Source organism: Benincasa hispida, unplaced genomic scaffold, assembly GCF_027475165.1.
Source record: "Benincasa hispida cultivar pf3 unplaced genomic scaffold, pf3_genome.v1.1 HicScf1471, whole genome shotgun sequence".
Taxonomy (NCBI): Eukaryota; Viridiplantae; Streptophyta; class Magnoliopsida; order Cucurbitales; family Cucurbitaceae; genus Benincasa; species Benincasa hispida.
Genome location: NW_028325822.1, coordinates 1,091 through 23,810, shown reverse-complemented (window position 1 = coordinate 23,810; position 22,720 = coordinate 1,091). Strand labels below are relative to the sequence as shown.

The 22,720-nt window shown below is 30.8% G+C and overlaps 1 protein-coding gene across 2 annotated transcripts; it reads right to left on the bottom strand.

The window, feature by feature from the left end:
• Positions 1-9,260: 9,260 nt before the first annotated feature.
• Positions 9,261-15,517, bottom strand: LOC120089824 (uncharacterized). Of its 2 annotated transcripts, XM_090309259.1 has the most exons (3): positions 15,433-15,517; positions 12,677-12,790; positions 9,261-11,082 (listed from the first exon to the last, which is right to left on the bottom strand). In XM_090309259.1, the coding sequence occupies exons 2-3, from the start codon at positions 12,771-12,773 to the stop codon at positions 9,380-9,382; spliced, it is 1,800 nt and encodes a 599-aa protein (XP_090165385.1). In that variant the 5' UTR covers positions 12,774-12,790; positions 15,433-15,517; the 3' UTR covers positions 9,261-9,379. The 2 variants fall into 2 exon arrangements, with proteins under 2 accessions (XP_090165385.1, XP_090165386.1); XM_090309260.1 differs by lacking the exon at positions 15,433-15,517 and having other exon boundaries at positions 12,677-12,815.
• Between the last annotated feature and the right edge of the window lie 7,203 nt (positions 15,518-22,720).

The following is a 22,720-nucleotide window of genomic DNA, read 5'->3' as shown; positions in this document are numbered from 1 at the left end:
ATATTAAAACTATATGTTATAAATGTAATATGATAAGTTGGTTATCATATTTATTTATAATATATTAATTATATGATAATTAACTTTTTTTTCTCTAATAACTGATTGAGTGAGAGGTTATTGAAAGTTTTCTGGTAACAGTGAGATAAAAGGAAAATTGTTTTCTTAAATTTAGAAGTTGCCTTATTCCGAAAGTACTAACGGAAAAGAGCTATCAAGTAAAATTGTTTTACCAAGCGATAGCCGTTGAGAGACTATACGATCAGCTCAATAATCGCTTGGAGTTGACTATACTATAGTCATTCAGTTGATCATTGTTACACGATCGAGTAGCAAAGTCTATGCGATAGGCTGCCACTTATTAAACGATTGAGTACATCGTCTATGTAACGACCCGACCCCCTAGGACTTAGGTTAAATCGTTACTAAAATAAATGCATGCATAAAATTTAAAACGACGCTCAGTTTTGTTGAAATAGATGCTAATTAAACATGAGAAGGTCAAAAGACATTTATTAAATGCAATTGTTAAAACAATAATAGGGTACCTATAATTCATAAAAACTATTAAAAGTATATAAAAGAAATAATCCGCAATAATAAGTTTAAGACAGTAAAACTAAACATCAAGGGAAAAATAAGGACTCTAAAGGTCATGATGCGGAAGCGTAAAAACTAGTCCCAGTGGCACGATCATGAATTCCGCTGCGCCATCGCCGGTGCATCTCTACCCTTACCTGAAACATCAACACAAGAAAGAATGAGCATGAAATACTCAGTAAGTAACCCCACCACTCGGGTCAGGCTAGGCATCTATATCCTCTAGATACCCACCTACGGCACATAAACAAATGGAACAAACGAGAGACTGAGCCCTATCCTATTGTAGTTAAGTATGCCCACAAAACTGATGAACCCCGAAGTGAACACAAAACTGGTGAATCCCGAAGGAAACACAAACTGGTGAATCCCGAAGGAAATACAAAACTGGTGAATCCCGAAGGAAACACAAAACTGGTGAATCCGGAAGGAAACACAAAACTGGTGAATCCTAAAGGAAACACAAAACTGGTGAATCCCGAAGGAAACACAAACTGGTGAATCTCGAAGGAAACACAAACTGATGAGCGTCTAACTAATCAATGAGGATAGTCACACAGTCTTAATGTGCTAAGATTCAACATTGTACAGTTCTAAAACATACATAAAAATCCTTGATACCATGGCTTCATCACATACACATATTTCTTAATAACATATTATACATCATCCATGTATAACTTACATCATAAATCTACAACATGCAAGTATGCCTCAATACTAGCAGATCAGACATCGACATGTGAAAACACATACTATCACATACTAACGATCAAGTACTTAGGTGTGTATGTAAACAAATCAGAATTCGTGGCTGAACATACCTTGATTCAGGTCATACTGTCAATCAACATGCTAACATTTACCATAGCATACACTTATCATGCTAGCATACAACTAAAGTCTGGCCCGTGGGCAGTTCCAATAGTAAGATTACTTACCTCGAAGTCAAAAATTATGTCTAAGCGACAAGCAAATTAATCTTCCTCTTAGCTTAGATGGATCTTGAATTAGGTCTAAATGGCCTAAACATAATCCAAAATTACAATTAATAAAAAGAGCTTAGTTCCAGCAACCAAATTAACCAAATAATTCCTAATAATCTTACCCAAAAGCTTGTCGAAATCACAACCAAAATCCTCTTGACATCACCCTTTTAACTTCAAAGCTTCTCCAAAACTTGATTTTTAAAACCCAAACAAATATGTGTCAATAGGTTGAAGCAGAACACCATTAGCCAATAAATCCAATTAAAATAGACAATCTTACTCCAAATCCACAAGTTCCGACGACTCTTACTGTTGGCAGTACAAACGACAAGAAATGACTGATCCGAAGCACCCTTGCGTGACTGTCGAACTCGAGATTCTGGGCGTCGACCTGCAACCCACGGAGAGCAGTGCGGGTTGGCGAGCGATACCGTCGGGATTCGACGATCAGAGGCGCAGCTGAGTGTGAATCAAGTGGCGGCGACTGCTTTGTGGTCCAGACGTGTGAAGGGGCGGTGCAGCGGCATTTAGATCTGGGCAGTGAAGGGAGGCGGCAGTCAACAGAGGTTATAGGGGAGGGTTACGCGGCGAGATTGGCCACGAGCGACGACTGAACGACCGGCGAAGCTTGAGCGAGCGAGGAGGAGATCGGCTGGGTCGGGAGGAAGAAGAGGAGAAAGAAATCGGGGAGGGGTGTGTCGTGCGAGGAAGAAGGAGGGAAAGGGTTGATTTAATATAATAATAATAATAATAATAATAATAATAATAATAATAATAATAATAATAATAACTAAAAAGGAAAACAAAATTATAATTAATTTCTTTCCGTTTCAAAAAGGAAATTAATTCCTGTCAATAATTTTCACATTCAAATTCAAAATTGAATAATTTTCTGCCAACTTAAATTCTCGCATTTATACTTGAGATCCAAAATTCCAAAAAGGCCCTCCGACTAAGCAATTATTGAATTACCAAAATATAACATTACTGAAATTACATTATTATATAAAAATGTGTGAGGTGTTACAGTCTATGCGATAGACAGTGTCTTATCTCCTACTTGCTCGATCGTCTACTCAATCGCATACCTCAAATCTCTTCCTCAAGCCAAAATCATACAGAGCCCACAACTCATGAATTCTCACATCGAGAATACCAAGGTAACATTTATGGTAATGTCTTTACTCAATTCGTGGATCGAGTGGGACTCAATTGGGTTCGAGGAGCATCCAGACGATCGTTGTGTTCGTGCTATTGGTCGTAGTCTGTTCATTACGTTCGTGTGCTGTTGTTGGACACATAGGAGACTGTTCGAGGGATTCTTGAAGAATGGTTCTTCAAAGACTCTATCCCTTGAATCTTGTTGTAGCATGCTGTAATTTATATTTATGCATGATATGTTAGTTTCCATTTTAGATTGTAATTGTTTGTGTTTAATCTAAATGAAATTTGGAACGATCTTTTTTACTGCTCATGAAGATCCTCGTGTTTGTTTTCTTTCACTTGCTAGCTTAATAGAGATTAAATAAGAACTAGTTAATTTTAGATAAATTTGAATTGTTCAAATTAATTAAAGAGAATTAATTGCATGAGATGCAATTAATATAATGTATATGGATACATTATAATATGAAATTTGATGAGAGAAATAAATATTTGAATATGATTCAAATATTAATTATATGAATGAGATTCATATTAAAACAATAAGTTATGAGAATGTAAAGTTACACTATATTATAATATAAACTATAGATTATATTATAAGTGATATAATATAAAGTTTGATTTAATTGTATTTGTTCTAATATAATGAGAGTTATTCTATGTGATGAAAGGGGTTATTTTGAATAATTTCCCTCATTCTCTTGTAACATGGATTACACGGAGTTTTAAGTAGAGATATACGTGATATTCACAGTGGGGTGAACTCTCTATAATTATTCTTCCTCTCCCGAGAACTCTCTCAAGAAAAACAAAATTCTCCCTCACCAAAATTCTTAGACGAGCCCACAACTCCGTCTTGATTGCTTACCTCGAGAATAGCAAGGAAGGCTTTGGTGGTAACGTCTAAGAGAATTTATGTATCTTGCTGTGTTCGTGGAGAAAGAGTTTGTGATGTGGAGGAAGTGCTCATGATCTTCGGAAAAGAGCACGTGAAGAACTGTTATCTTCAAGGGTAAGTTTCTCGTCTTCCCTTTCCTTTCTATATTTAGACAATATGCTTAGAATAATATTTATCTTTATGTGTTTTCTCTATTTTTTAATTTCTTTCTAAAAACAAATTAACTAACATAAAGACGATTACTCGCTTCCGCTGAGGATTCAAATCCTACAACTTAAACATGATCCACATGTATGTCAACTACATACATGTTTAAATTACATAAAATAACCACGAATCTTAGTTTATTAGATTGAGTAAGTGCAATCTAAATGTTGAATAAAATAACACCTTATTTTATTAAATAAATAATTTATATATAAAATTTACAGACTATGAGAGAACACGAGATTTAGAGCACCAATCACAACAGATTCAACTCAAAATTATATGGATTGGGTTGCCCCATGAATAGGGTCGATGACTTGATCATGTTGGTCCAAAAAATTTCCTTAATCTTACTCTTAACCCAACCTGTGTACACTTGTATTGCTATATTTTTAAATTTTTACTTTTGTGTTAATAGATGTTTGACTTGTTCGACATTCTTTAAAATTTATGGATCTAGAAACATAAGACTGGAAATTTGGAATCCTATTTAATATAGACACGTTCAAGGTTTTAAGACTTACGAAGTTAAAAGTTTAAAAGTTTATTAAACTGATGTTCATAAATTTAATTTATAATTTTTAAAAAATGGAAATCAACTGCGAAACTTTCACCTATTTAGCTTATGCAATAGAAGGGGGGCTTAGCTCTGGATTCCCCCTGGTCTGTGGGACAACAACGCCGGTAAACCTCTACAGAAGATTGCAAAGACAAGGTTATTACCGCGTCCGCATCCGCATCAGTCGAAGTGGTGGAACGCGCTAGCCTAGCGCTAGAATAATATACAAGGTTAGGGGGCTCAAAAGCTATTGTTTGCTGTCTACTAAAATTTTGTGTAATTTGAAGTCACTAATATATGTTAGCTTGCATAACAATTTTTACTATGGATTCTTATAAAAGTTAATATTCTAATAACCACTTCATGAACAATATTGAATGAAGAAGTTTAAAATGATGGATAGCTATAAATACACAGGAAAAGAAGGATATTAAATTAAACTAAAATGTATTTGCGTCTAATATAGGTAAAAGAAGCGAACATATAGCTACAATTTAAACTATAGATGAGATGAGTGATTTTGTAGAACACTCTGGTTTAGTTTAAACCATAACATATACACATGAAGTTTAGGGATATTGTTATAGTAGGTAAATGGTGAAATGCATCTAGAAAGAGAGAAAAGAGTTCACGTTAAGTGTGTAACAATCGAAGTTTTCATATATAATCTACTTTCACTTTTAGTTACTAGTTATTTTATCAACCCTTAAATAGCTTCTTAATATATTTTTCTAAGGTAATTGTTTTAAACGACAAAACCATTGAAAATATTTTGAAATATAGTAAAATATCTCTGTCTTTTAGTGATATACAATGATAGACATCTATAAATGACAGTGATAGACTATAAACGATGACATTTTACTATATTTGTAAATGAGTTGATTCATTTTCTATATTTAAAAACAATCTTGGTTCTAATTGGTAAAATTGTTTTTACATTATAAATATGTGAAAAAAATCACTCTTAAAAAGAAAAAGTCCGCTTTTAGGCTCGATCTTTAAAACATTTTTTTTTTTATAACTGATTTCTCGTGTATATAGAAAAATTCTAAATTTGGTTGATTGAAATAACAAATGATCTGACCATTTTTTTCTTCTTGAGTTTTCTTCCTATGTATTTTCACGAATGGAGTGAATGTGCAAAGATTAAAAGGGAAAACAAACAAACAAATGGTAAAATCATTAATCATTGTATATAGTTGGAGAGCCTCCTTTTGATTCTTTATGTTCCGTTTACTTGGACTCCACTCTTCCCTCTCATTATTTGACAAGATCCTCTAATTGTATCCAAAATTGTTTATGTTGTTTGTTTTTATCTTTATGCTTTCATGCGAGCTATATCATTATATATTCTTTTTGCAGGTAAAAATCACGTGATAAATACTAATTGAGACTAAAAGTTTAAAAAAAAAAAAAAAAATTAATAGAATCGTTAGAATTAAACAATAAGTTGATTGGACATTTTGAATGCATGTGTGGCATGCCGAATAAAGAAAACCTTGCCCAGGTAGATTATGTTGGATTTTATGTCTTACAACTCGTGGTTTGTAAACAATTAAACTTATTCTGTTATCAATTAAGATATTATTGAGGTTTATTCAATAAAGTTGTTATTGAATGTATAAATTGCTCATTTCATTTCAGAAATAACCTAAATCCAATAAACTAAGATCCATGACTATTACATGAGTACTTGGACTTTATGTGGAGACATAAGAGTGGATCAAGTTCGATAGATAGCTAAAACAAGTTATAGTATATGGATAATGTTGGGTACCTTATTTTGGGAACACCTATTAGATGCGGCCACTTTGTATTTAGTACAAATGATGTGATCCTAAATCATTTATGTGGAGACATGTGAGTGGCGGCGTCTTGTGCAAAGAGTTTGTATAAGACCGAACCAATAAATAAGACACTCTTACTTTATAACGTTGTTTACTGTTTAAGTCTGACTATTTTAAAGCGATGACCCCGGTAACTTGACCTTAATCTTGAGCTAACTATGAACTCCTGTTTATTCGCGATTATCCTTAGATTTACATGGGTAAGATTGGCTCAGCCTCCCATTTCAAGGGTAAGATCGAGTAGATAGCTGGGGACATAGGGTACAAGACGGAATTCACTCCTACCTGCTTTTAGGGATAATAGAGAGATTGTTCCCTTAAGTGTTGACTTCGAGTCTTGAACAAGAGACCCCACCCTCTCACTGGCCCGATGAGGACTCAGTTTGGTGATTGGATCACAAATCAATTGTTCATTAGATGATCAGTGGAACTTAAGAAGCAAAATGTAATCTCGGGGGTAAAACAACTTTTGACAAAGCAAGTGGACAGAAATATATCTATAGTGAGGAGAGTACAACTACGAGTTTTAGTAGAGTTACTCGGTAGTTAACGAATGTTGATTAATTCGGTTTTAAGAGTTTAGCTAATTAATCTCGGATCATTGCAACTCATGATCTGTAGGTATATTAGGTTCCTCTACTAGCTCATAAATGAATTAAACCTTATAATAGCGTGATGAGTGAATTTGAAACGCTTAAGTTTGAATTAAGGAAATCGGTAATTATATATGATATAATTAAACATTTAATTATTGAATTAAACGAAATTTGAGAATTGAAAAATATTTAAATATGATTTGAATATTGATTACATGAATAGAAATTTATGTCTGGAATAAGTGTTTTATTAATTTAATATTTGATATTAAATTAATTAACTTATTTAATTAATTATTAAGAATTAATTTTATTATAGAATTAATAAATTTCATTTAAATATTAATGGTTGAATTAATATTTTAACTGAATTTCATTTTGTTTTTAATTTGAACTTTGTAATTCAAACTAAATTAGGATTTTAAGATAAATCCATTTAAATTGAAGAAAAATGGAGGAAGTGAGTTTATCCAAACTTTTCCACTTCTTCCACCTCTTATTCCACTCATTTTGTCATTGTGTCAAAGCTATCATGCAATCAGATTGCATGCTGTTTTGAATAAAAATCAATTCAATTCTGCTGATTATTAATTGATGCAATTTTAGAATTTGAAGAGAGAAGAGTTTTCTCATACACAACCAAAAACTAGAAAACTATCTCCACATTCCCTGGATAATAGGGAAGACGCTAATCGGCAACGAGTGTCAACACCAACAGATTATGGATCAAATAGTTAAAATATTAAGTAAATTGAGCCCTAAATCGGTTAACCACGCCTTGACAAACGCTCATTCCGGTTCGAGCGTAAAATCTTCGACAAACATCCACACCGTTGAAACTCTCCAATTCCATTGACGTCCGTGGAAACCATCTTTGCGGACGACGCATGTGGTCACCAGTGGCGGCGCAACTGGGATGGTTGGTTCTAGTCCTCCTCTGCAAACTAGACATAAAAGTAGAGGTGTACAGAGACATATCATTATCGTACCTATTCCCAGTGAACAATTTGGTAAATAAATATTCAAGAGGCTCTTTTGGAACTGGAATTTGAGGGTCTAAAATGATTCATGGATTTGGAATTTGTTTCTTTGGGAGGACGAAAGAAGTTCGAGCATGGCGTTGATAGTTTCGAGATTGGACAGGCTGGGAAAAAGGAAGAAGAAGAAAAGTTGTGTAATGAGATTTAGAGGCCTTATTTTTAGAAAGCTTGGGAGACGATGACACAGAGGGGGAATTGAAGAAGCCATTGATGATGAACCTTTGGAAGGCAATAAGATTGTTACAAAGGGTAATCTCAAATGATGGAATAGAAGGTGGAAGCTTGCCGGTCAATCGGAATTCAAAGCCTCCTTAGTCCGAATCATGTAGAAGACGCACAAAGAATTGGTGGTTATCCCATTTAGGACTAATTTATTCAGTATTTTAATTATGTGATACACTTGGACATGATTTTCCTCATTCCGCAGTTCAAATGTCAAGTCAACTTTCTGCTTAATTCTAACGGAGGATTTTCTAATCTATTCTTATAAATTTAGGAACTAAAATGACTATTTTGAAATATCAAAGATCAAAGCGCATCTATTATTGAAAATTCAAAGATTAAAAAGATTTTTTTTCAAAGATAAGTTGAGATGAGTTATGATATCAATGTTTGGGGGTCCAACTTTATATGATATCAAAGATCAAAGCGCATCTATTATTGAAAATTCAAAGATTAAAAAGATTTTTTTTCAAAGATAAGTTGAGATGAGTTATGATATCAATGTTTGGGGGTCCAACTTTATATGTCGCTGAAATTTTATACCCATGAACTTCACCAACTTGGTAATAGTGCACTTATCCTTTATCATCACTGATGTCCCTATTGTCATTACAGCCACCATCTTCAACGATCACCTCTAACGACGGCCATTTTCGTTGAATTTCTACGGCCTCCAACTCTGACCACATTTGACCATTACTGTCGACAACTAACTCCGACAACCACCTCCACTAACTTTGACGACCATCATTTTAAAATATTAGTTCATAATATTTTATAATTGTCTTTATAGTAATTTTACATTAATAAAAATACTTTCAACCTATACCAGATGAAACAAACTTGTAAATAAAAATTTTTGGGAAAGAGTTGTCAAACTAAATTCTTCTTACTTATGTTTTGAAATATTTTAATTATTTTTTTTATGTGAGGGATTGGTACATTTCTCGTGTATGGGTTGTATCCAATAAAAATTTGGTATTTGTCCATTTTGATTTTTATTTTTCAAAAAATATTAAAAAGATAACTCGAGTATTGTTTCGTTTAGGTGCGGCCGGTATTGCCTTATGCAATTATGCGAGAGAGCGAGGGACAGAGCAAGAATTAAAAATTATAAAACAATACATATACGTGTGTGTAATCAATCAGTAATATATATATTATATAGCTGCTTTACTTTTACAATTTCCCAAAATTTTTAGAATGAAGGAACAAAAAAGGTTATGATTGTCAAAACAGAAAAACCCAGCATCAAATCATTCTTCTGTTTCTGACCTTCTTCCCAAGCATGGCGTCCTTGAGATGATCGTAGCGGCTGCGATGGTGATCAATCACAACGCATAGTTGCCGAATCACTTCTCTCTTCTCTTCTGCAAGTCGGAACACTTCTTCATCTTTCTCCTTCAGTATGTTCTCCATTTTTGTCATCTTCTTCTCGAATTGGCCCAAGGTTCGGATCAGGTTCAGTTTCTCTCCTCCTTCTTTGCTTATCTTCGCCTCTAGATTCCATAGTTTCTCTCTTAGCAAGAATTCCTGTTCTTCTTTTTCCTCCATCTGAGCTACGAATCGAGTTAAATTTGTTTTCAGTTGTTTTAACTCGTTGTTTCGTGTTCTTACCCAGTATTTCGCGAAGGTAAGCTCCTTTGTGATCCATAATATGTGATTTAGAAGCTTCCCGCTCTCTTCTTCGAATTTTCTTGCCATTCTGTCCATTCCGAATTCGTTCATGTTGCTGAGTTTCATCAGTTCCGCTTCGTGATTTTCTATTTTTTGTTCGAACTGTCTCTTCTCTTGTTCGTATCTTTTGTTTCTTGCTCTGAAGTTTTCTCTGCTTTCGTTGTGTAGTTGCTCTGCCACGAGGATTCTCTGCGATAGCAGACGGATTTTATCTTCCAGGCCGCTCCGGAGCTCTTCTGCTAATTCTTCCATCTTCCTCTCTGCGCCTATCAGACTCGAAGCGACGTCAGGTAAGCAGTTCCTCGCTTGCTTGTATTTCTCGTTAAATGTAATTATTGTTTCGTCTTTTTCTTTTAGGATTCTTTCCTGATCGACGATTTTGCTTTTCAATTTGTTGTTTTCTGCCTCCAGTTCGGAGAATTTGTGAGAAAATTCCTGTTTGTACCGCTCCATTTCTTGCCCTAATTTGGTTTTTTCAGCCTGTGATCCATCCACTTTCTGTTTCAGACTCTTGACTTGCTCCATTAACGCGATCATCTGAGAAGAAGCTTCTGTTTCCTTACTCGTCAATGCCATCTCCAATTCGGAATTCTTAGTGTTGAGCCACTGATTTTCGGATCTCATCCGAATATTTTGTTCTTCTATTTCCCTTTTTCGGTAATGCAGAGTGTCTACTTCCGTTTCCAGGTCCTTAATCTGAACAAGAACTCTCTCTTTCTCTTCCAGCATCTTCTTTTCAACTCCAATCTTTTCCGCCAATTGTTCTTTCAAATTTCCTATCAAAGCCATATTCTCGGATATCTCCTTGTTTTTCCTATTTTCCAATTCGCGTTTCTGGCTTCGTACGCTATCTAGTTCCCGATGAAGAAAATCAACCTTAGCCATGGCTTCATTCTTTTGTACAATTTGCTTTTCTAGTTCACCGGCTTGAATTTGAACATGCAAGTTGCTCGAGTGTTCATTCTGTAAATTATGAAAACTGGTGTTTGTTTCCTCAGACGAAAAGTATTCCGAATCGGAGTCGGAACTGGAGCTTGAAGATGAAGAAGAGACATCTTCGTTATCCTTTTCATTTTCCTTTTTGGATTTAACTATTCTCTCAGCCTCATCTCGTAGGTGTCCATATTGTTCATAAATCGACTGGTAATTGTTGTATAGATCTTCAACGAGACCTACAACTTCCGTTTCTTTCTTCGAGTCCTTTGCCATTCCTCTGCTTTTTCCTTGATCTTTGTTCTTCATTAGCTTCAAGATTCTCGTCATCTTTTGTTCCATTTCTGAAAATTGAACAATTTATTTTTTTTTCTAAAAAGAAAATCTAACAAATCTACAACATTCTTAAAAAAAAAAAAAACATAAGCGATGAATTTTTTTGTTCCACACTTCATGCACTATAGTTTGAAGAACGGTTATCAAATAAATAAGTTACGAACTTGTGATAACAAAAAATAAATAATAAATAATAAAAAAAATAAATACTAGACTCATTTGATAACCATTTCGTTTTTTGTTTTTTATTTTAAAAAACCAAGCCTATTTACTCACAATTTCTTACAATAAAATCTTTCTTAAGTATAATGTCAAATTTAAAAAATAAAAATAAAATTTTAAAAGCTATTTTTTTAGCTTCTAAAATTTGTTTTAGTTAAATTCGAAGTTAGAAGTAGTGTCTATAAGTTTAATTTTAAAAAACAAAAAACAAAAAACGAAATGGTTACCAAACGAAATCTACAATTTTATTTGTTTGAAAGATAATTCATGGGTTGAGTTGCAAAACTGGTATTTAGATTTGGACTAATTCTTAATTCAATACTTGTTGTTTCGAAACTTTTGATTGGATTGTTATGATTTTGAGTTTAATTTCAATTTAGTCGGTATTATTTTAATAATTTCAGTGTAGTCCTTATATTTTAGGTCAAATTTATCATTATTGACTATGGATATAGTATTGGCTTGTGTTTTCTAATCTAACCGATTGTGTTAGTTATATATGTGTTAAGGTTGAGATATGAGTCCAAATAGAGTGAAATTTATGAATTTCTTGAGTAGATAAAAAGGAAAAACATATTATGCTAATATTGATAAGCTTTTACCACATCGAGACTCAATTGAAATTTTTAGAATTATAGGGTTCAAATTTAAATTAAGCTCAAACTATATGAAATAAATTAGGACCAAACTGAAACAGAGATAAAAGTATAGAGACCAACTTTATAATTTAACCAAAATCTTAAGTAGAAATAATAAAATATTAAAAGTACTTTTAGTCTCTATGCATTCATTGAAATATTGATGTTCTATTAAAAACTGCTATATTAAAACCTTATTTTTATTTTAAAACGTTGATTAGTAATTTCAAGTATTTTTAACGAAATTGAAAAAAGTCAAAAACAAAAAACGAAAAATATTTTTGATTTGTTGTTTTTGAAAATTAAGCTTATAAACACCTCAACTACTTCTAGATTTGTTGTTTTGTTATTTATTTTTTTACCCATATTTTTAAAACCAAACTAAAATTTGAAAATTAAAAAAATAATTTTTAAAATTTATCTTTATTTTTGAAATTTGGTTAAAAATTCAACTCCTATATTTAAAAGATATCAGAAAAAAAAACAAAAACAAAAATGTGCAATGATTATTAAACTAGGGCCAAATTGTGGAGCCTGAAAATCTTATTTATCATCCATGTTTGAAACAATTGAAAAATCCTCTTCGAGCAAATGTCAACAATTTGCCAAGAAAAGGGAGAGCAAAAATTTTTTTTTTAAAAAAAAAAAAAAAAAAGCGCCAAGAGATTGAATTTTCAAGAACGAAATAATGCCGCTGGAAATGGAATGCTGACCAAACAATTAAAAAGAAAAAAAAAAGTACCTGCTTTAGTCGTCTTCTGCTGTTCAGCAATTTCATCGGCTTTTAGATCAATCCCATTAGAGTTTGTTAATCCTTTTCGCAGTCGATGCTTCACCATCCCTTCAAAACTCAATCCTAATTTTCAATTATTAGAATCTTCATTTTAGAGTATAGTGGATAGTTTCCGAAGAGTGGGGCTATTGTTATGCTAGTCATATCAATATTCTCTTTTTTTCTTCAAATTAATTTTCATAATTATAAAAAAAAAAATGTAAATATCTTTAAACACGATTTGAAGTCATATTAAATTAACCAAAAAAAATCTCGATTCTTACATCACAATGACAATTTTTCAAAATTAGGATTTTACACTTGGATTAAAAATTACCTTTGATAAAGTAAATGTTTAAATAGCCTAATATGAATAAAAAATTAAAAACAAACAAACAAACAAAAGCCCTTTGTCCAAACATAAAGTAGATGTTATTCTTAGTGGTAGATCTGTAGACTTCACCATAAACTAAAAAAATAATAAATAACAAAACTTTTTTTTGAGTTCAATAATTATGGAGTAATTATTGGATGAAACTATCAATAATTTTTAAAATGATAATAGATGTTTTATCTATTGAATTATGTTTGGATTGACAAACAATTGATATAATGTTAATCGAAAGATATTTATATAAATCATACTAGCAAGTATTCTTATGCTTTTAACATTATGATTCCTGATATCAAGTGAGTCATCCATTCCAAATCTAAGGTACTTTTTCGCATCTGTGGTTGTGGATTTTTTTTAATTAAAGAACAAACTTAAGCTACATAAGTTGTATTACAATGTGCCTCATCTTGAAATCATGACTATAATTTTTTTTTTTTTTTTTTTTTTGCCTAATGATGAAGCAACTATTTCCCAACATTATTCGGATCATGGTTTTAAAAACCAATTAAACTTGCACAATAAAAAGTCATAATGGTAACTTATTTGATGCATTATTTTTCATTGTGCTATTAACTTTCCCACTGGATACTATCTGCACAATTTTTTTCTACAAAATAAAATAAATAAATAATAATAATCATAATAGGCCTAGCTATGCCATATATTCAAATTCATTAATGAATACTTTCTCTACTATAGTGTGGTTCCCCTACCCTCTTAATAATAACTCAAAGTTTCTCATTGTTAAAAAATAATAAGAATCGCTTCTCCAAGGGGAATCACTTCTCCAGCTAGGCTGCACATATCCTCATATTATCATTTTCTTTCACTCAAAAAAAAAAAAAAAAAGAAGAAGAAGAAGAAGAAGAAGAAGAAGAAGAAAGGATTTTAAAAAATATATCATTTAAAAAATTGTCACTTGCCACAATCTTATTAGATGTTGGCCGAACTGTACCTCAGATTTTCTATAATTCAATAACCCACCCCAAACATACCAACCCACTCTCCATATCCATAACCTAGGCCCACAGCAGAATAGAAAGCATCGAATAGAGTACTAAAGTTCCCTTTATTTATTTTTCTTTTCTTTCTTGAAATAATATATTGTTAAAAATTTAGATAAATAGCAAAGTATAGAGTAGTACAAAAGTGACAAGTATATATCCATTAGAAAAATTCTTATAAATAGAAAAATCCAAAAAATATTTACATTTTATAGTAAAAAATTCTAAAAGCGTTATGTACTTTTAGAACTTTTTGCTATAAAGTGTAAATATTATTACATAGTTTGAAGAAATACATTCTAATAGAAAAATGATATTTCGGGACCAAAATTTCTATACAAAAGTTATATACGTCATGATAAATCTTTAGGCCTACTTATAAATATTTACTGGCAGAGTTCACCATATATTGAGGTTCTAATTAAATTTCTTTTTACAAATAAAATATGATATTAAGACAAGTGAAAATGGCATTAATGAATTCTAGAATAAAGGGGGAAAAACATCACCTAAAAAAATTATTCAAAAGCCTTCTTTTTTTAGTTCAAACAATTTGTAGGGTGAAACAACTCCAACCTAAAATATTTTGATTGAGAGTATGATACTCTAACCATTTGAAGAGAATAAAATATTTTTCAAAAAGGTAATTTTTATTTATTTTTTTAATAAAAATTGTTTTAAAATGTAGTTATCAAACAATTCAATTTTTTTAAATGATTTATTTTTAAAATTAAACACTTAAACAATTAAACTAAACACATCTGAAATCAATGTTGGAGTTAATTATTTAAAAATTTATAAGTCTCGGTGTCAACGTAAACATCTAATTAGGACGACGCTGTAATCTAACAATGTTTTTAATAACTCAAAGGCTCCATTCATTTTTTTAAAGTACTCGAACTTTCCAGATACACAAGTAAATGAGATTAAATTTTATGAATAGTAAAAAAAACTCTAAAATAGGGGAGGTTAATATTAACCATCAATTATGGAAAAACAATTATAATGACAGATCAAAAGCCAATCAGTCACAATGAAAAATGGAAAACTGAGTTTGGATTCTGTTTGGCTACAAAGAAAATTGAATGCAAAAAGAAAAACAGTAAAAATTCCCCGAAAAATAAATAAAGAATTTCCAATACAATTTCTTGACCTTAGATTCATTCTGATCGTAAACATTTCTTCAATTTCAATTCAACCTTCCGATCCATCAAATCTCCAGAGCCATTAAAGAATTTAAAAAGAAAAAAAAAAAAGAAGAAAATTTGCAGATTTCACAAAGAAGAAATAGAAACTCATTCGGTTAAAAAAAAAAAAGTTAAAATTACCTGGAATTTGATTCTGCCTTTTCACGTAGTGGGTCTGTTGATGAAAAAGAAAAAGAAGAAATGGAAAAATATATGTTTTTTTTCTTAAGGTGAAAAAAAAAAAGGAAAACAGAAGAAAACGTAAGATAGAACTTAAATAGGGACAGAAAACGAAATGGAAAACGAAAATTTGAAAATTCTAATTTTCTAATTTTGTTATCAATTATTTAATTATATTTTGATCCTCTGGTCCTCTGTCTTTCCGGGGGGGATGGAAAGTTTGGCGCTTCTTTCGCCCAGTTGCCCTCGGATTTTAATAGAATTACGAAGAAGGCCAATGAATCGGATCTCGGTGATTTTATCGGGGAAAAAACGTGATACGATATTTTGTTTGGCGATATTTTGAAACAAAAAGTGTGTGTGAGTACTATGGGAAAGTAATTATGGCCACGTTGTTTTCCCTGTTACGTTGTTTTGGATTTATATTCGGCATTTGCTTTTTGTGCATTTTTGGCGCAATTTCTGTGGCCTCTATTTTTAAATTAAATTTATTATTAAAAATACATTTTTAAATTAAATTATTCAACGGATTTTTCAAAATAATTTAGAAAAATCAAATATTATATGAATTATGAATGAGTCAAACATATAGTTGAGAGTTTTAAAGTTTTGTTAGCTAAAACAAACCAACAAAAGAGTTAAGGCCTCTTTGGTACAAAATCTTAATTCTATTTTTTATTTATTTAGATTTGGTTTTTGAAAATTATTTTCAGATTAGGTGATCTAAATCGTTCAAATTCTTAAAATAATATTTTTATATTTTTTATTATATCATATTTTTGAATTTATATTTAATAATGATAAAACATTTAAAAATACAACATATCATATTATAAACTTGATTATTTTTTTTTAAAAAAAGATATGTATTATGAATGTACAATAAATTAGCATAAACTATATTCATAAATAAATTAATAATAGTTTATTGTCAACTAAATATTAGTCGGTAACTTCAACTAGTTTTATGATCCATAAATATAGTATCAAACACATTTTAAACACTTAAATTTGAATATAATTTTCTGAATCTATCACCAAACACATATTTGAAAACATGAAATACAACCTTGTTTTCATTGAATTTACTATTTTCAAATTTATGTTTTCAGATTTTCTATCAAACAAGCCCAAAGTTTTTGAATGTGGTGTTGAAGTTTTGAACGAGTATAGTTTAGAAGTTAAAACCTTTTTTAAAAAAATGATGGTTAATTGGAATGTTTTTTTAGATAATATGTGTGGTTGAAAATCAAACCTCTATAAGTAAAGTTGATATTAATAGTTCAAGTATTATGTTAGTTGAGATATGTTCATTTGACATTAATTGGAGTGTTAAGATTGAATGAGACTAATATGACCAAACAATATTGTAAACAAAGGATTAAATAATAAAAAAAAAAAAAATACGTAATGGTAGCTGACTTAAGATCGTATTATACTTTTTAAAATAAATTATTTTGTTATTTTGGTCAAAACGAATTCCATAACAAAAAAATATACGGAAGTAAAAAATGGGAAATAATAAAACTTATAGGGAGCACATACATACATTACAGTTTATTCAACCGAAATTGACATGATGATAAACTTAAAAAATTGATTATTAAAGAATAAAAATTGAATTATAAAAAAAATGAATATATTTAAATTAAATATTAAATTTAGATTATATATATTAATAATTTGATAGTTAATTATTTTCTTCTACTATAAAATTTGAGTAATTTTTCTTTAAATTCAAATTGCTCACATGGAACTAATCATATAAAAAAAATTAGTGAGAAATTTAATTATTTAATTAAAATTTTTCTATAGTAATAATTTTTCTTTTAAAAACTATCAAAGGAAAGAATTCACTGCTTGAACCTAATTCCCATAAATTTCTTGTGGGGATTCTCGTGGAGAATTTGGTCGGGATAGGGAATGAAATGAAGAAAGAGAAGACATCCCATCCCGGTCCCGTCTCGTGGACATCTCTCTAAACATACTCTAAATTTATCTCCATTTATTTCCATTCCTTAAATTTCAAGAAATAAAGTGTTTTTTTTTTTCATTTTTAAACATATATATATGTATGTACCATACATATATATAATTTTTTTTACTTCAGTGGCATTTACAATGAATCGTACGTACTAGTCCTTTTGACTAAGACTATAAATTGCTTAGTATAAAAATAGGTTAAATAAACAAAATAGATATTATGACCAGCACGCTTACAACGACGACACTTTGAACGCTTTGAAACTTCAACAATAGAAAGCATCATTTTTTTTCGAGGCCTTCTTGCTGGACGTCTAAACACTGGAGGCAATACATTGTTGTTCACCTCTATAATACTCCAATCAGTATGGTTACCAACAAGGCAAATTAAACCACCATAAGTTGAAGACAATGTATTGGCATAATAATACTTCGAAACATATGCATAAGGATTCAAATTAAGACTACGAATCACAATAAGAGCATGACCACATAGAATTTCTTCAAAATCTCAAACACAACAACTACAACTATTACAATGTAACTTTACTAAAACGCTTACGTCCATCAACTACTTGATATTCAAATTCACCCACATGATTAACCTAAAAAAGAATTATTAAGTAAAAATAAGTAATATAAGAATGAAATAGAGAATACTAATATACTTCAATAAAATATATCAGTTGTATATTACATAACTATTACACTTTAATACAGTATATCAATATTTTACTGTTATAAATATATATATATATAAAATACAGCACTTATAGTGAAACTTTGTGATTCATTAGCTAGCTTACTTATCACTCCTTCAGCCTAATAACTCAAAACATTCTTCAAACACAACGTCGATTTAATCCTATCATAAAACCATTGTTTAAGCAACTCTTTAAAGGACTCAAGCAATGATGCAATAGGTAAATCTCTATCAATCTTCAACGTAGAATTCAAGCTCTTAGAAATATTTGTTGTCATCATTTGACATCTTCTTTGTCTACAGTATACATGTGACTAGACATATCTATAGTGCAGGGCGAAGACAGGGAAGTCTATACATCCCCGTTCCCGTCCCCGCCCCCTATACCATTCTTCGTCCCCCCAAATTTTCCTGTGGGGAACAAGGCGGAGATTCCCCGTGGGGGAAAATTCCCTGCTTTTGTTTTTTTTTCTTTTCAATTTTTTAAATTTTAATCCAATATATTTTTTCCAATGAAATTTTAATTGAAACATTTCCAATGCAATTTCATTTCGATGAAATATTATCAATTTTTTTTATTAAAAACAATACATAGACAATTTGAAAGATATAATTCAATTGATAAATCCTCATTAGTTATAAAAATTAAAATTCAATTATGAGAACATCCACCCATAATTATCCATAATTCTTATTAAAATTCAACTTAAACTTAAATAATCAAAACATTCATCCATAATCATCGTAACAAAATGTTCAATTTCATCAAAAGGTTCACAAATCACAAGTCAAGACACAACAAGACACGACAACATATATTTTTAAGAAAAGCTACAACATAACCAAACCAAGCCATCAACGAATTTCATCTTTGTAAAAGATGATTCCTGAAAAAAAAAATATTGCACAAATTAATATAAATCAATATTAAAAAAATAATAATACACAAACTTATAACTTACATCATCTTGATCTCGATCCTCAAGAACACTTTCCAAAACTTTAGCATCTATAGAAGTATGTTTCTCTATTTAAGACATGTACAAAGGAAATCATATCTTATATTATAAATAATAAAAGTTTATTAAATAAATTAAACAATAATATTAGCTCTTACCTTCAGCCTATAGCCAATCTTGAGTACACATCAAAGTTTCTAATAAGTTTTCATGAATTTGGAAACGATGTGGACCTACATGTCTACCACCAATACTAAATGTATACTAAGAAGCAACAGTTATGACGGGAACAACTAGAATATCTTTTGCAATTTGATACAAAATAGGATACTTGACTCCATTCAACTTCCGATTTGTGGAAAGCCTTCAATAGCTTCCTTATGAAAACATCAATTTTTATTTGGGTATAGATGGTATCTCTTTATTCTTCATGATATTGACCACATTTCTGATCCCTATTTGTATTTTCATTGCAAAATGTTAAAGTCATCCGATCGCGATAGAAGGGACTGATCCAAATAATGACTCAACTCTGGTTTGACATTGCCAACATTATTTTCCACATATTAACAAACTCTTCAAACCCAAGATATTGATCTTTCCTATTAACAAGAGAAGTTGAACTGCTACATCCATCTCGCTTTGAGGTTGAAGAAGTACTAATTGTAGATGTAGAACGTTGAGGTTCTTCTACTGTACTGGAGTTTGAATTATAAAACTTCATCAAATCATAACACAAATCTCTAACACGTTTAATTTCAACAGTATGATGAGATCCATATATTTGAGAAAAATAAAACTAGATCAATCTCATATTAAACCTAGGATCTAATATTGTAGCTATTGTCAACACACAATGAATCACATTCAATTATTTTTCAAACTTAACAATCATTCCTGATGTCATTACTCGTATCTCCTCAACATCAGAACTAAGTCACTTAGAAAGTTCCAACCTAATTTCACAAACTTATTCAAAAAAAAAAAAAAACATTGGAGATTGGATAACTTGACCCAGAAAATAACTCAGTCATCAAGTAAAGGGTTCTAATCTCTCACACATTTCTTTTTCAAAATTCCAATCATTCTCCAAATGTAACAACCCAAAATTTGAGGAATTTTTAAAAACTATTTGGATGTTATTTTGAATTTTGAGGCTAAATTTTGGGTTTACTTCAATTTTAATTTAATTTAGAAAATTAAATTAAAAATGGGAGAATTAGATTTTGGAAAAGATAATGAATTTAAATCAATTTTGTTGGGATAATTGGTTTAAATTAATTTTCCCAAAAAGATTCGGGTATTTGGGATTTGATGAGGAAAAGGAATGGAGTATATATATATAAGTTTTAGTTTAAAAAGGTTTTAGTTTAAAAGAAAAGAAAAGAGAAAATTGGAAAATTGGGGAAAATGACCTATTGGAAGTTGGTATTGTATTTTTTATCCATTTTTAAAAAACAAGTTTTTTTTTTTACCTTTTGATGATGAAAATGATGTAATCAAGTTAAATATTGGTCGTACAATTACTCTTATGCCCTTATTAAATTCTCATTTTTAATTTCAACCACCAAACTACCAAATTAATTCACATTCTCCACCTAAATTTATTCACAAAACATTAATTTATCCAAAAACCATTAACAAAAAATTATTCATACAAAAAATTTCAATTACTCTTATGCCCCTTATTAAATTCCCACTTCCAATTTCAACAATTAACTTACCAAATTAATTTACCAAAAATTATCCATCTAAATTTATTCACAAAAAATTAATTTATCCAAAAACCAATAACAAAAAAATATTCACACAGAAAATTCTCCACCACCAAATTTGATTTGTTTACAATCCCACAAAAAATTCTCTTTACCAAATTATTCCAGAACGAAATTCGTCAAGTCTAAAACTTGTATTTTACGAAGTTGTAATTTTGTACACTCTGTAAGAAGGTATGTATTTCATTTTGTATGTACTCAATAATTTAATAATTTCTGGAAAAATTGACAATAATAAACGACCTTTTTGGAGTTTAATTTATTCTTGCTTTGTTGATTATTTTCTTTCTTTTTATAATGCCTTGCATTTGATATTTATAAATTTTAAAAAAATTAAAAAAAAAAAAAAAGCTTTTTTTTTTTTTTTTTTTTTTTTTTTTTAAGATACCCAGTTGGGCTTCACCGGATAGAAAGCAAATGAGTTGAAATTACCCAGTCGGGCTTCACCGAGTACAAAATAATTGTTGGAATAAGTTTGATTCCTAGCCGAGCTTTACTGGGTCGTCACCGGGTAGAAAGCAAATGAGTTGAAATTATCCAATCAGGCTTCACTAGGTACAAAATAATTGTTGGAATAAGTTTGATTCCTGATCAGTCTTCACGGGGTATGAAATTAGTTTATTAACCCGAATTTCCTATGTATAGGATAGGAAGCAGGCTGGAACTGGTCCGGGGCCCCATAGAGTTAACTCTGGCCCAACTAAGCATACAAAAACTAATCATTTTTTTTGCCTGGTGTTGTACCCGACCGAGTAGACGATTGAGCCATTTGTTTTTTTTTTTGCTTTTTCTTTAATTACATTACATTAATACATTTTTGTTATAAATTATAGGAAAATGCCTCGTGTTTGGATTTGTTTCGGTGGCGTTTGGAATGAAAAGGAAAATGATTACGATGGAGGAGAGTTGCGAGGGTGTGACATTGAGGTCGGCATGACCTATAATGAATTCTTGACTAAAGTTTATAAGATAAGTGGTATAATGTCAGATTATTATAATCTTGTTATACAATGTATACTTCAATTGAGATCCAAAGCCCCTGCATTTGTAATTTGGAATGATGAAGGTCTACACACATTTCTCACATGGGAAGAGGTCTCAATAATACCCCTTTACGTATCTATGCTTCTAAAGTTTTCAAGTAATCAAGGATTTCATCCAAAAAATTCACATATCTAACGAGTTGAAGAAATCCCTTCAACATCTAGGCCAGTACATTGCAAGATAGAGTCAGATAGTCCATTTTTTTCCACATATTTTAACCCATCACTTACTTCGTCGCCTAGTAATTTTGCAACTCATAACTTAAGGGATGATGTAGACCAAGGTCAATATTTCAATGATTGATCTTGGAGGGAGAAGGATGATGGAGAGGAACCCAAGATCAATACCCACCATACACTGCTTGGAGAAGAATGAACAATCGAGGACTATGGAGGCTCATCAGATACAATAGGTCGGACTTGTCACATCCATCTAGTAGCACAATCGTCATGCCAGGTCAGTCTTATTCTTCTGAAGATGTGTAAGTTGGTAACATATTTATATCTAAGAAGGATTTAAAGATGCAGTTATCTATGCTAACAATTAGAGGTAACTTTCAGTTTAGGGTGAAGAAGTTAAACACAACATTATAAAAAGTTATATGCTTAGTTGAAGAATGCAAATGGAGACTTCGAGCCGTTAAATTAAAAAATTGTGACACATTTAAGATCTCTAAGTATGAAAATGTCCACACGTGTAGAAATAAAAATTAACTAACGATCATATACAAGCTTCTAGTTAGGTTCTCGGATATTTAATTTCATCGAAATTTGAAGACATTAGTT

Coding starts and splice junctions, on each gene's coding strand:
- LOC120089824 (XM_090309259.1), bottom strand. CDS start 12,773: ATGGTGAAGCATCGACTGCGAAAAGGATTAACAAACTCTAATGGGATT. Junction 11,083..12,676: donor GCAGAAGACGACTAAAGCAG/GTACTTTTTTTT, acceptor TTCAATTTTCAG/AAATGGAACAAAAGATGACG.